Source organism: Ruditapes philippinarum, unplaced genomic scaffold (genome assembly GCF_026571515.1).
Source record: "Ruditapes philippinarum isolate M1 unplaced genomic scaffold, ASM2657151v2 ctg2765_1_1_1_1, whole genome shotgun sequence".
In the NCBI taxonomy this organism is placed as follows: domain Eukaryota; kingdom Metazoa; phylum Mollusca; class Bivalvia; order Venerida; family Veneridae; genus Ruditapes; species Ruditapes philippinarum.
The window spans coordinates 213,116-226,723 of NW_026859286.1; the positions used below are offsets into that span (position 1 = coordinate 213,116).

The 13,608-nt window shown below is 29.6% G+C and overlaps 1 protein-coding gene across 1 annotated transcript in view; it reads left to right on the forward strand.

The window, feature by feature from the left end:
• Positions 1-1,864: 1,864 nt before the first annotated feature.
• Positions 1,865-13,608, forward strand: part of LOC132755951 (neuropeptide SIFamide receptor-like) — a 66,293-nt gene continuing 54,549 nt past the window's right edge. Inside the window, exon 1 of the mRNA XM_060746892.1 lies at positions 1,865-2,440. Coding sequence (XP_060602875.1) covers positions 2,017-2,440 — 424 coding nt within the window. The 5' untranslated portion in view covers positions 1,865-2,016. The remainder of the gene's footprint in view (positions 2,441-13,608) is intronic.

Sequence of the window (13,608 nt, forward strand, 5' to 3'; positions counted from 1 at the left end):
CAGATACAAAATACAGAAATACACAATTATCTAAAGATCTAGATTAATTAAGAAAAAAGATACCATGTCAAGTCTGTTGCAGCAACATAATGTCTAAAAGGCTGTATAAAATGTTTGTTTACATCATGCATGTATAAAAGGTAAAGGTCTTGTTTATTTTTGAGATAATCACTGATTATGTTAAGTAGATATTTTGGCCCGAGCATTGTGATGACATTAGAATACATTATGAAATTAGCAACAAAATATTGCTGTAAAAATCTACCGATGACATTCCTCTTCGTTAAGATAATAAATGACTATGAAATATAAATATATTGGACTTTGATTTGTGGTGATTAACAGGGCATAATATTCCACATGATTACTAATTGTTTTATCCAAAATAGCAACAAATGTCAAAAATAGAAAACCCTTAATATTTATTCAGTCTATGTCAAAAAGAATCTCTTCTTTGCTTACATGGATCAGACATGTCTGACAAGCATACTCGCAGTTGAACTTCTGCATATCAGATACATAATCCTTATATGTATGGTAATATTGCAGTCAGCCTAAAGAATTATCGTTTCAGCAACACGATCTGATACTGTGCCTTTCCTTTGCATATTCTTAAGACAATCTATCGCACTTGATTGCATTCTTCCAGTTCAACATTCAAGTTGCGTTCATTGAACACCGCCCTTCCTTGTTGATCTTGTTTTTCATATTACCTCCCCTATTTATATAGTCTGATAATGAATGTATGCTACAGGGTAATGATTTGAAAAATATGAAAAATGAATTGTACGCAAATCTTGATTTATTTATATCTTATATAAAGTATGATTAGAAAGTAATCAAAATTATATATATTATTTCATACTCGTTATAATCAAAATCATTATTGACATTGAATATATAATCATCATAATAATTATCATCATCATCATCATCATCATCATCATCATCATCAAGTCTATCATCATAATGTTAAAAATCATCATAATCAACCAAACCATTTTCATTACTATTAATAACTGTAATAATAAAAATGATATATAGTTGTCTGTAAATGATGAAAAGCCGATTTTAATTTCAAAGTTCTTCCTACATTTGATCTGCCATCAAATTCAATATTTGATAAAGAGAGCCTTTTATTGTTCAGTTGATTAAATACATTTTTTACAAGAGACATAAATGCCTGACGCCATGATGATTAGAACAGATCGTAATATGGAACCTTCAACGAATGTTTTTTGTTTCCATCTTGTTTATCTTATCCTTATATCTTAAACTTTTTCATGATTATCTCCACAGCTGGTTCGATTTCAGTACCAGTTGTATTCTTGTTAATCAGCAAGCAAGATAAAGGTTTTGAAGTTTAGAATTGTAAGCTTCTCAGTGTTTTGAAATGAATGTGATGACGTAAGATTTATTATTGCGTCCTTTATAAAACTAATTAATATAAGAATAACATTGTTTTTGAACGCGTATTTACTCATTTTCTCTAACCAAAGCAAAGCATTATGATTTTTCTGACGAATTAATCAAAGTTGTCTAAATACATTAAGTCACAAAACGTACCAAATACTCTTATAAAAATAAAGTACATACAAATATACGATTTGTTTACGTGTTTAAGTTTGGACTTTCCTAATGAGGTCACTTCAAAGGACATTAATTGTCGAGTGGCGATTGAGACATTTTCACGGAACTAACTTGACGGCTAAAAACAGCTTAATTACGCTAGCATTTGCAATAAAAGTGACAACCCATTAACGAATCTATACATTCTGGCGGCGGACTCAAAAATCATACACCCAGTTACTTACAAATAAAGCCTTAATGAAGATTGTTATCTTATACATTAAATGCGACTCGACTGGACAGAACGAAATAAGATTTATCGACAAACGGTGCCAATGCTCTTGTTACCTCAACACAATTTAGATAATGACTTGTTTGTGAAAACAGCCTTACACTGATAATTGCAGCAACTGTGAGCAGCTGCTGAAACGATACTCAACTGCAGATATGGCTATCTTTAACGACAGTTTTACTGAAAAATTTAATGAAAGTGTATTTTCAAAAATAGTGAATTCAACTACAACCGAAAACGTTAGATCGTTTTACAGTTCTGAAAGTACTTTTATAGGAAATAGTACTGACAAAACAAATGGTTATGTTGATTATTACAGTAATTATACATATTATGAATATGAAACTCCTAGCGTTCAATTATTAAAACAACCTCCTCACTTAATTGCAGTGTATTCAATTGCATATGGATTAGTGTTTATTTGTGGATTAATCGGAAATAGTTCGGTGATTGCTGTGATAATTAAAGAACCAAGCATGAGGAATGTTACAAATTATTTCATTCTGAATTTATCGGTGGCAGATATACTTGTTTCGCTATTGGTGGTACCAATCACGTTACTTACAAATCTATTTACAGGTTGGTTGATTTTATGTCACTATTATTTAAAACAGAACTGTGTCTGTTTCACGCTTTAACTACCCTTCCATCACAAATAAAAATATTGTTACATATATAAACCATTTGCTTTTTTATCATGATAAAAGTTGAGACGCTCTCTTTAACCTGACATAATGATAAAGATTAATGACTTTAAAACAATGGTAATGAATTCGAATTAGTTTCTTATTAAGTATGAGAATATTTCTCATACACAAGTATTTTAACGAACGACGATTGTCAGATTTTATGTCTTATAAACGTAATGAAATGAATACAATGTTATGGAAATAATCAGTCTACTATTAAGTTGTTGTTTTGTGACTGAAAAACAAATGTAAACATGTTCAATCACGGTATGATAAAAAGTGATAAGAAGATTAAAAATGTCCTTTTCATGAACACATTGTGACATTAGAGATATATGATAGGTCCTACTTTTTCTGTCCGCTTCCTTGTTATAAATTATAATGTTTTATTGTTCAAAGAACATATGCATGCAGTGATAACAAAAATGATGCAGTCATCAATATCAGTGTCAAATTCAAGCCTGGCATTTTACATTTTTGGAAATGAATGGTTTGTTATTTGCTAAAATGTTCTAAAATAAAACGATACACTGAAACAGACGCACTCATTTGCATGTGTCAGCATTTCAGAATATGAGATGAGCTATTAGAATGCGTTGATAATTTATTACGTTGGTAATTGAACTGCCTTAAGACAAATTGCACAAATGTCATTTTCCACTTTACTTTCCAAGAAGGTATCAAAATATGAGCCACTTAACTCAACTTTGAAGACAAGCTAATTATATTTTGTCGTTCTCTGTTTGTTTGTTTGTTTGTTTGTATGATTGTATGATTGTATGTTTGTTTGTTTTATGTTGTTTATTCAAATGAGATATAGACAGCTTTACATAAAATGTTGTTTTACCAGTGAATAGCTCCTCAAGCAATGTAAAAGTATGAACGGTAAGTATTTAAACATTGTATTTTGTCAGGATTTCCCCTAATCATATTTTATATAAACTATACAACCATCGCCACGTGTATCTCATATTTTAAAAATATTACCTGGCTTTTTTCGAATTAAATATTACACTTTATTATCACTTTTGTATAAGAATATGTGAACGTTGTGCTGCTTGTGCACTTTGACATTATAATGCATTTTGAAAGTAATATAGAAAATCTGAAGTATCGAGTTATAACAACGAAAATGAATTGTAAGTAATAAGATGTTTAAAAAAGGTTTTCACTGATTTAACCGATATCCGAGTTGTTTTTTTGCTGGACTTTGTCTTATATAACAAAATCGTTTTAACAAGCTAAAATTATATAATCTTTACAAGACCAAAACTTCTTAAGTTATTTATTTGATTTATGAGAAAAATATTACATGCTATACTACTTTAAACCTTTATTTGTTACAAAAAAACAGTAATATCTACTTTTGTAAATTGCGTGACAAATCTAGAACGCCATGGCCATTTATAGATAATGCTTAGCTACATGTAAGCATTTACAAATCTTTTAAGATTTGATTTTTCTTATTTGATAAGATTTTGTCTTCTTGTTGTTTTATGTCAAGATGTCTATCATCTTATGTATCTATAATGTATCAGTGCCTGGAAAAAAGACAAAAGATTCAAAATTTGACACAAATAAATATGCATTTTTCCCTTTACGTAACAGAAAAGCACTGTGTCAAACTGAACTATTTTTTATTGTTGATCTTGAATAAGATTGATTTTTCTACTGATTTTCTACTGACAAAAAAGTGTTTAAAATGTTATCCATATCGTTTATTTTGCTTTATTGGTAAAAATGTTGCAGTAAATGATGAAAGTTGATGGTAGTTAATAATAAATTGTGACTTGGGGATACACTTTATGAGCTAATTTTGTTAATCTAAAAAAACTAAATAAACATGTGTACAGATGTATTTCGACAAAGATCGATTAGACATGCACTTACGAGCATAATTTTTTATATGTATGGAACAATTACTTACGGTTTCTGCATATGCATTTAAATTTGCATATCTGCTGAGAAATCCAATTATTATATACACTTATTGTTGAAATTTTGATGAAAATTCTTTAAATTTGAATTTTAATTAATAAGTTCTGCCATAAATCCATAATTGAGCGCAATACTGACATCTACAAGATTCGTACACAGCTGTAAAACATAAAGTGAATGGATATCTTGCTGATTCCGAAAAAGGTTTTGCAGTTGAATAAAAAAGAATCAATTTTATGACTTTTTTTAATTAGTCTCACAAGTCTGGAAGATGTCTGGAGATCCCTGAAGCGCAATAAATACAAAGTTTAGACTCGGTTTTATTGAATCTATGCGAAAGAGATAATAAAAAGAAGTGCAATATCTTACACACATTTGCGCCGGCTAAAATTATATTTAATCGACACCGCAACAAATTAGAATCCCGGAACAATATTAAATGAATTAAATACTTTATGGTATACATACGATTTTACAAGTCCTCGTTTAAGATTTAAATGCAACAATGACAAGTTATTATCATTTACAATTACACCGTTAAGTTTGGAAAATGAAGTTTATTAAATGTGTGTATGTGTATAAGTATGTAACATATATTTAAGAAGAAATGAACAGAACAACCTTTCGATTCTTGATTTAATCGCTTGTACCTATCGTTAATGTACAACTAACATATTTATAAAATACTAACATATTCTGCTGATAAGAAATTGTAAGTGAAATACATGATAAACGGATTAATTCTATGATCTAATTTATTTAAGCATGCTTTGGTAAAGACTGAAATGTACACATTTTCCTATAATTTTGACATCAATAAATTATTTAAGTTACGTAGTTTCTGCAGAGACTGGGATGGTTTCAGTTTTATACTGATTGTCTTTAAACTTGCACTGATTACATTTTATCCATTAATTTACTAGCGTGCGGGAAACACCAAATACAAATGAGTTATTTTTGTATCATGTTTGATATAAATGATTAAGCCGAAACGTCGTTAATATCTTTTGACGCTGCAGCAACAGCTTATTTCTTTTCTCAGTCAAAATCATAATTGAATAATGCTTTCTACGATTATGGCGATGATTAGTTTCAAGACATAACTTTAGTTAATTTTTGTTCATTATTTCTTACTCAGACAATTTATTTGAATGAATACTTCATTGTACAAGAATATCAGGAAGAATCATTGATGATACACCGTTCGGAAGATTTCTAGTATCATATTCATGTATGACATTACCATCTTTGGATGCTTGTAACTGAGCAATATTTTCTTTTACAATTACAATTATTACATATTGCGCTTATTGTGATACATGTTATTTGCCATATTAAACATTGAATATAAACAAATGAAACAATAAAAGGATACATTTGATCAAATAGACTTACAACAGTCGCACCACATAAAGCGATGGTTTGAAACCCACTTTATTTTCTTCCGCGTAACTTGTAAAATTGTTATCGTCTAGCGTATCAGAGAGAGTAATTTCGTTAACACAGTCAGGTAAATGTTTTATTATGTTGATTTGAAAATATTTAATGGTGCCAAAATTTGGAAGAATAAAGCAGGCTGGAGCTTGTTAGGGAAGTAGATAATTGACCCAAAACGCTCATTAGGCTTTCTTATTACATAAATGTTTCACCTGCTATGAGTATATTAAAGAAGATAGATTTGCTTTAATTAATATTTCAGACGTTTTGACGGTTTTCATTTCAGATTAGAATTATTCCAATAACAAACGTCGAAATTGAAAATAAATTTCTTTAATATTTAAAACTTTATATTTAATATTTTAAATTTCATTTTCAATGTTTAATTGCTATATGAAAAGAAAATATATCTCCATGCTGAACTTGCTTCCATTTTGATACTTCCTAATTCATGGACTATCGATTGAAGTAAGAAACAAACCTAATTTCCCGTTGTTTATATCAAAATTGTACTATAAAAACAACAACAATCAATAACACCTTCCGGAGGGTAATGAGATAATGGTTTCGCTTTTGCTTTGCACACATATAAACATGATTCCAGACACAGTATGTGAAATAATTAGTTTAACGCATCGAGGAGTCTGAAGCCCGATGTTTTCAAATTATTCCGGCAAAAAATAAAGCCAGCACTCAAGCAGAAACATTTCAAGGTTTCACTGCCTAGTAAATAACGAAAGAAGTATATTTTATGAATTATGATGTATCGAAACGTATTAGTATAAAATATGATGAAAATAAAAAATAATGTAATAAAAAACATTCAAACTGGAACGAGTATTACGCATAAAGTATAGTTCTTCATTTGAATGTTAAACAAATTGTATCCGATTCAATATTGCAAATCGAACGCCTTTTAAAAAATGAAGAAGACGAAAACAACACAACAATTAATTTTTACACGATTCAGTCGTTCAGAACTAATTCTTTACTTAATTTTTCTAAAGAGTGCATATCTTCTAGTAATGTCATGTGACATGACAGTTCTTGAAACAGTTATCATAGTCTTATTAAAATATACTCATCTGATACATTAATGTATGTGATAATATTGTTTGAAACTATAACCCCATTAGCATACATATTGGATATAAAAGGCAATGTTTCAGAAGAAGAGGCTCGTTAACCTGGGGTTATGTATTCGATAATCATGAATATTCCACCAAGAGTCTGGGGGTATTTCTCGCATATGCATTTATTTAAGATAAATGCATTAATATTTAATAGCACAAAGTAAATTGTTATATTGAATATTTTAATATAAAAAGCTTATTACCTAACCAAGCAAATGCATGCAATATAATCAAATATTATTTAAAGTAGATCCCAGTCGTTAACATGCCAAGCAAACACTTTTGCCGGGGAGAAAAATAATTTACATCGGGCAGAATCATGATTGTTCTATCATTCTGTGTTCTCGTCATATAATTTTCGTTATAAAATATAACTTAAAAATAAAATATGTCGCATGATTATTTTATACAAGGCATTTCTAGTATACTGGGCCTTTGAACAGATATTATTATACAAACCTTTGTTCAAATTCAGCTGTTCATAGTTTTAACCTATACGTATTCATACCAAATGACCTATAAAATGAATTTTAGATGAAGCCTATTTATCATGCCATTACTTTACGGTGATAAATGACCTGCATTGGGACAATTTACAAAGACGTAATGTTCCGTTGTAATTTTCTATTAAGGCTACGTAATTGTGTCATAAAACTCAGCAGGAAATGCTAGAAATAAATTAGATTGTTACAAAAAGAGCGTCCTCAAGAGTAAAACGGTACTATCTAAAAGTAAGATGATATCCTCAAAACATTTATTTATTGTTCAGTAAATAGTAAATGATCTAGTTTCTACTTTGAACATTTTTCGAATGAACCTATTCCATGCATTAATAATGTTTAAGAACATTTTATAGAAGAAGTAGAAAAAAATAGTAACATTTTAAACCATGAACGATTGCTACTGAAAAATGGTTTATGCATCAAGACAAAATTGTTTTATTTTGTCTCTTATCGTGTAAGAACTCGTTAGAAGTTATTTAGATAAGTGTTCAAACAGTAAAAAAGTTTCTAAACAAGATTTCTGAGATAAAGTTTAAATGGATCTGCATTGAATATTTTTAGTTGATACACTTATATTTCAAAATATTTAGGCATTTCTTAATTGAACTGTCTAACAATTGTTTTATTGTCCATTTCGAAACAGTATTAAAAACAGAAAATATCGTTTTGCTCTTTGTTTTTGTTCTCTAAGGACTTGAACTAGTATATTTTATAGGTCAAAGCATTAATCGTTTCGAAAAAGTTAATTTGTACGCACACGAGACAGTTAATCAATACTGGACAGATATTACAAAGCAGATGTGGACTTATTTTCCCCAAATGCCGAAATATAATTTTCCTGTAAAATTATTTTCTATTTTATTTGTTTTTAGTATTACATGTTCTTATGTCAGGGAAATTACACTCTTCTTAAGATAACCTTTGTTACTTTAGCCTAAATTATGTGAGTCGCAGAATGATAATGTTGTCGTTCAAGAGATCCTCCTAGTACGATGTATTGATCATTCATTTGTCCACACAAATTCAAGTGTTAGAGAATATAATAATGCTTAACTAGATTTACTTTTAAATGGATAATGATAACTGTAATGTTAACATTTATTGGAATTTCTTTTTCTTAACAAAGAATGTTTTAAACCCCACTTGATATATATTTATCGGTTGCATACTTTAGAACTTAAATACCTGTTATAGTTAAATTTAGAACATTTAGCGATGCCAATAAATGAATAAATAAAGCAGACGAACGAGAATATACCACTAGCGTATATAAAAATGTGGTGCATGTTTATCGCATAACTTCTTTATTTCATTATTATTACATTTGCCAATAAGATGATATAATTATAGATTTATTTTTCCTTACAATATCCATGATTAAATGTTCTTTCTTAAGATATTTATTTACTTTTTGTTACTGAAATAATGAACATATAAAAACGATACATTTAGGATGAATTGATAATAACAGATACAATTATGATAATAATAATGCAAATGCATGTACAAAAAATCCATCTTTACAAATATATAAACCGATGAAGTATCACAACTTAAATGCATTTAGGTCATATGTGTGTAACAAAACAATAAATTAAATAAATAAATGAATAAGAAATAAAAAATCTTTTGAACTTGATATCTCAAATATATTTTGGGTACAATTCCATAAAGCAACAAATAAAGTAATAAATGTGTATACTTAAAAGCTTATTTCCGTTAAACCTGCTGTTTTCATTACCGGTTTTACAAACATAAACATTATATCTTCCTGAAAACCGTTGTAAAGCAAGGCAGCTGCATTCAAATATTAAATAATATCAACAGTAACCTGAAGGCTGAAAGGCATATTCTGATATCAACATTTTACAAATGTAATCAGGCCGGCGTAAATATGCAGTGTTATATACACACTATTTTATAAACGACCATTCTAAACTAGTATTCTAATTTTATATCACTGTTATATAATGTTTCACTGTATTAATTCATCCAACCAATCCTGATTACCTTTTTTGATTATTAAAAATATAATGATAATGCACGAGAATCGTTTTCTCTCTTTTTATAGAGTAACACTGTCTACAGTTACGGCGCCTAAACCTTGTCAGGACACTTGGACATTAAACAATAAACAGTCACGTCTCTATCGATTTACTATGCATTCCTAGTGACGTGCTCTAAAAATATGTAAGATATTTGCATTTATTGCATTGCAATAAATTATTGCTCTCACATTAACATGCCTGCAGAAGGTACTTGTCTCTGTGTGTCCAAAGAACAGACTTAACTAAACTAAATCTGCTTATTCAATTATGGTTAACTTTGCAAAACCTTGCACATCTACAATATGAATACTCTCTAAAGAAACATTATTATTTACCAATAAAAGTAGCCTATGTACTAAATTATATGTTAATTGCTGTTAATTGACTGCGTAATAGTTAATACGCATTGCTTTATCGAACACAAAAAGCATTAGGATATAGATGGAATTAAAAACAGCGGCGATTTGCTTGTCCAACAAAGCTTTTAAAACGCCACAGAGAATACAATTTATATCCGACATAAGCTTTTGGTTTGCTTAAGTCTGTAAGACCTCAAATCAGTTCACCTGCTGATTTATTGCTAAACGTATTAAATCCCAGCTTAAATTATAGATACTCTCAGTTATAAAAAGTAAGGTATTTATCAAGCACTTGGTTTGAAAGTATGCCGTATTTTTATACCATCACACTGGTTGTAATTTTGTTTATCGGCTAACGTTAAATACATTAAGGTATAGATATATAGATTAATCAATTAATTAATTAATAATTAATAAATTAATGATTTGCAACTTTACATTTGTAAGATGTTTTGAAGGAACGACACACAGAAATTCACGTTTTCAATAATTATACCACCTGTAATATAATCCGCCAATTAAGATAAGAGGTCATTACATCATTAATTTAACATTCGGCATGTATTTTGAAGTTGGTTAAAATACCCGGATACATTTTCGTAATAATTATATGCTTGAGATATGCATTCTTTGACACTGTGAAACTATTCAGTTTTTCTCGAATACATGCAAATAATTCATACTTTAAGGAATAATGTTCATGTTAACTTATTTATCTATTTAAAGCAAAGGCGTTACATGGAAACCCATTGCAGAACGGTAGAATTTCGTTTATCTTAATTTAATTATACGGATACAATGATGTCTACCTCACTATACATACACTTGTTGTTCTGTTGGGTTTATGTAGTTCTTTTTAACAATACTTGTCTGAAATACCATCTGGTATTTCAAAGGGTAATAAATAATGTAACCGGTAAATATCTGATAAGGTTGAATTGAAAAGCCTTAGTAGTGCCAATATTTGAAGAAATAAAATAGATTTACGAGAAATGGCTTTAGTAAGTAAAAAGCGTTTAAACTTAACTTAATAAGGTAGTTTCAATGCCAACGTTCAACGTTTCAGTATTATATTCTTTTTTTTTTTTGGTTCTTTTTTTATTGTTTGTTATTACACCCTATGTCAAGAGCGCAATAGGAGATGCTGGATTTATATAACTTATCAACATATCAGCCGCTTTGATTAAAATGCACACAATATAGTAATTTTTACCTACACATGTGTAATAAAGCTGACAGATTGCAAATTTGCATAAGTATTCATATGTGTGGTCTGTTGGTGAAATGGCAAAAATTCTTTTTTAAAACATAAAATGGTTGTTTTCTTATCCTTGCTGTCTAATGCGAACATCACAAATTAAACACACACAGAAAGATTGTAGAGAAGTCTATATTCAAAACCGTCTGAGAAAAACCAGCTGCTATAAAATACTTAGCATCATAATAAACAATCAAAATGTTAAAAGTCAATATCTGAATATCTTATACCTACTTATCATCAAAATTCATTTTCATCTTAAACTTTTGGCAGTAAAACCCAGCCAACATTCTATATCGGCCCGACATCAAACCGACATGGTTTTCTATGACGGGCCGATGTCGGCTTTAATCTCGGCTGCAAATAGGAATGATGTTGGCCCGACATCGGCAGCACAATATCGGGCCGATATCTTAACGATAGAGGCCCGATATTTTTTACCGACATCGGGCCTACATCAAAACTATAGCGGTGCGATGTCAGCCAACAGTAGAAAAATATCAGTCCTATATCGACCAGGTATTATCCTTATGCTAGCATGTTGATGACATCTAGCAGCAAGCATTTGCATAATCTGCAAAAACAGAAAATAAAAGATAATTATTTTACACAATAAGATAATAAAGACATATATTTTAACTTAAATGTGCAAATGACAATTACTTCCATGATACTGATGTCGCGAAATCATGTGACAAATATTTTCAAACATATTTTTACATCTTAAAAAAGAGACAAACAGATAAATTGTATTTTTCCAATAATTTTAAGTGTAAAAATCAAATTATTAACATTAACAGTGTTTACAGATTTGTTGAATCATCATAACATAAAAAACATGCTTTTCATCACCTTCCTTTGTTAGCTTTTCTTTTTGGCGCTTAATCTGTTAATTGTAGGACTGCAGTGAATATTTTCAAGCTTTTCATTTAAAATATAATAAAAGAGTGATTTTTATGTAGTCAAAACATAAATATTGAATTTAATTAAAACCACATATCATTTCCAAACTCAACTATGATTATTTTAGGAATTCATATCAAAATGTACAATTATTTGCCGCATGATTTTCAATTCAACAGAAAACGCAATATCGTACCGATGTCAATCCGATATACAAAATAGTTGCATTGATAGGTCATGTAGGCCCGACGCAGACCCGATGTACCTTTTTTGATGTAACACGAAATGTGGATAATGTGGTTCTAGTAATTGAAATCATACACAGGACAATTTATTCACATTATTAAGAAAACAATTCCGTTGCAATTAGAATTTTTCAAAATACTCAATATGTCGGCAATGCAGCGGCCCGACGTCGGCCAATAGTCGGCATATCTTGCCGACATGCCGACATTAATCTTATATCGGCCCGATATGGTCATGCTGGCTCGGAAGCAATCCCCGATTGCGTTACTCTCATAATTCAAAACTATTCGTCCAGTATCAGATACATGTTTACTACTATAATAACGTAGGAGTAAAATATATTTTACACATTGTATCTTTAAATTTATTAATTTCTCTTTACCAAGGGCTGTTAAGAATTTTTTCAATAATTATATAAATAAAAGTTGTGTAACTTGTCACTGGCGATGGGGGAATGGTAACAGTCAAACCGATCTGCAACATGTTTAATGTTTTTAATATGCGCTTTCTTTTTATTCCTTATTTTTCTATTTCCTTTTATTTATATCCATCTTTTTAAATTGACAGTTTACTACTATTAATGTTACGTTTTTTAAACAAAAAATAGCATAATGATCTAGGTGCCAATTTTGATCAATTTGAGATAAATAAACTATAAATTCCTTTGGAACCTGGAATCTTTATTTTACTTTAATGTTAAAATGATACTACAAATATTGTAGTTAAGAATAAAACGTATTGATTCTTCACAAAAGTCATACTTTGAAATACTATACATCAGCATAATTATTTGAGAATGTAAATTTGGGTACGATTCTTGTTACATACTCTTAGAACTGTACATTAGTGATATTGGTAATTACAAATACAGACAAGAATTACACCACATGACGTAGCTTGTTTTCAACAAGAGTACCGCTAGGCGGAATGTGTACTGTTTTTTAGTAAGGATGAAGCATTTGTAAGACATGGGAATTAAATAAAGTATTACCTCCTTCAAAAAGCAATCCTCCTTTATAGCTGAAGAACCTTCATCTATACATTGTATATACAGTTGCTGTTTCCAAAGCACCACCATCAAGTTGTTATCTTGTAAGTAAAAATGCTAAGACAGATGGACAGAAAGACGCCAGGGGTATAACATAATATAAGCAAATATATAAGGGCATATAATTCATGTACTAAATATAAGTGATGTTTGACAGTCGTAAAACTTTTAACAATATTAAGCTC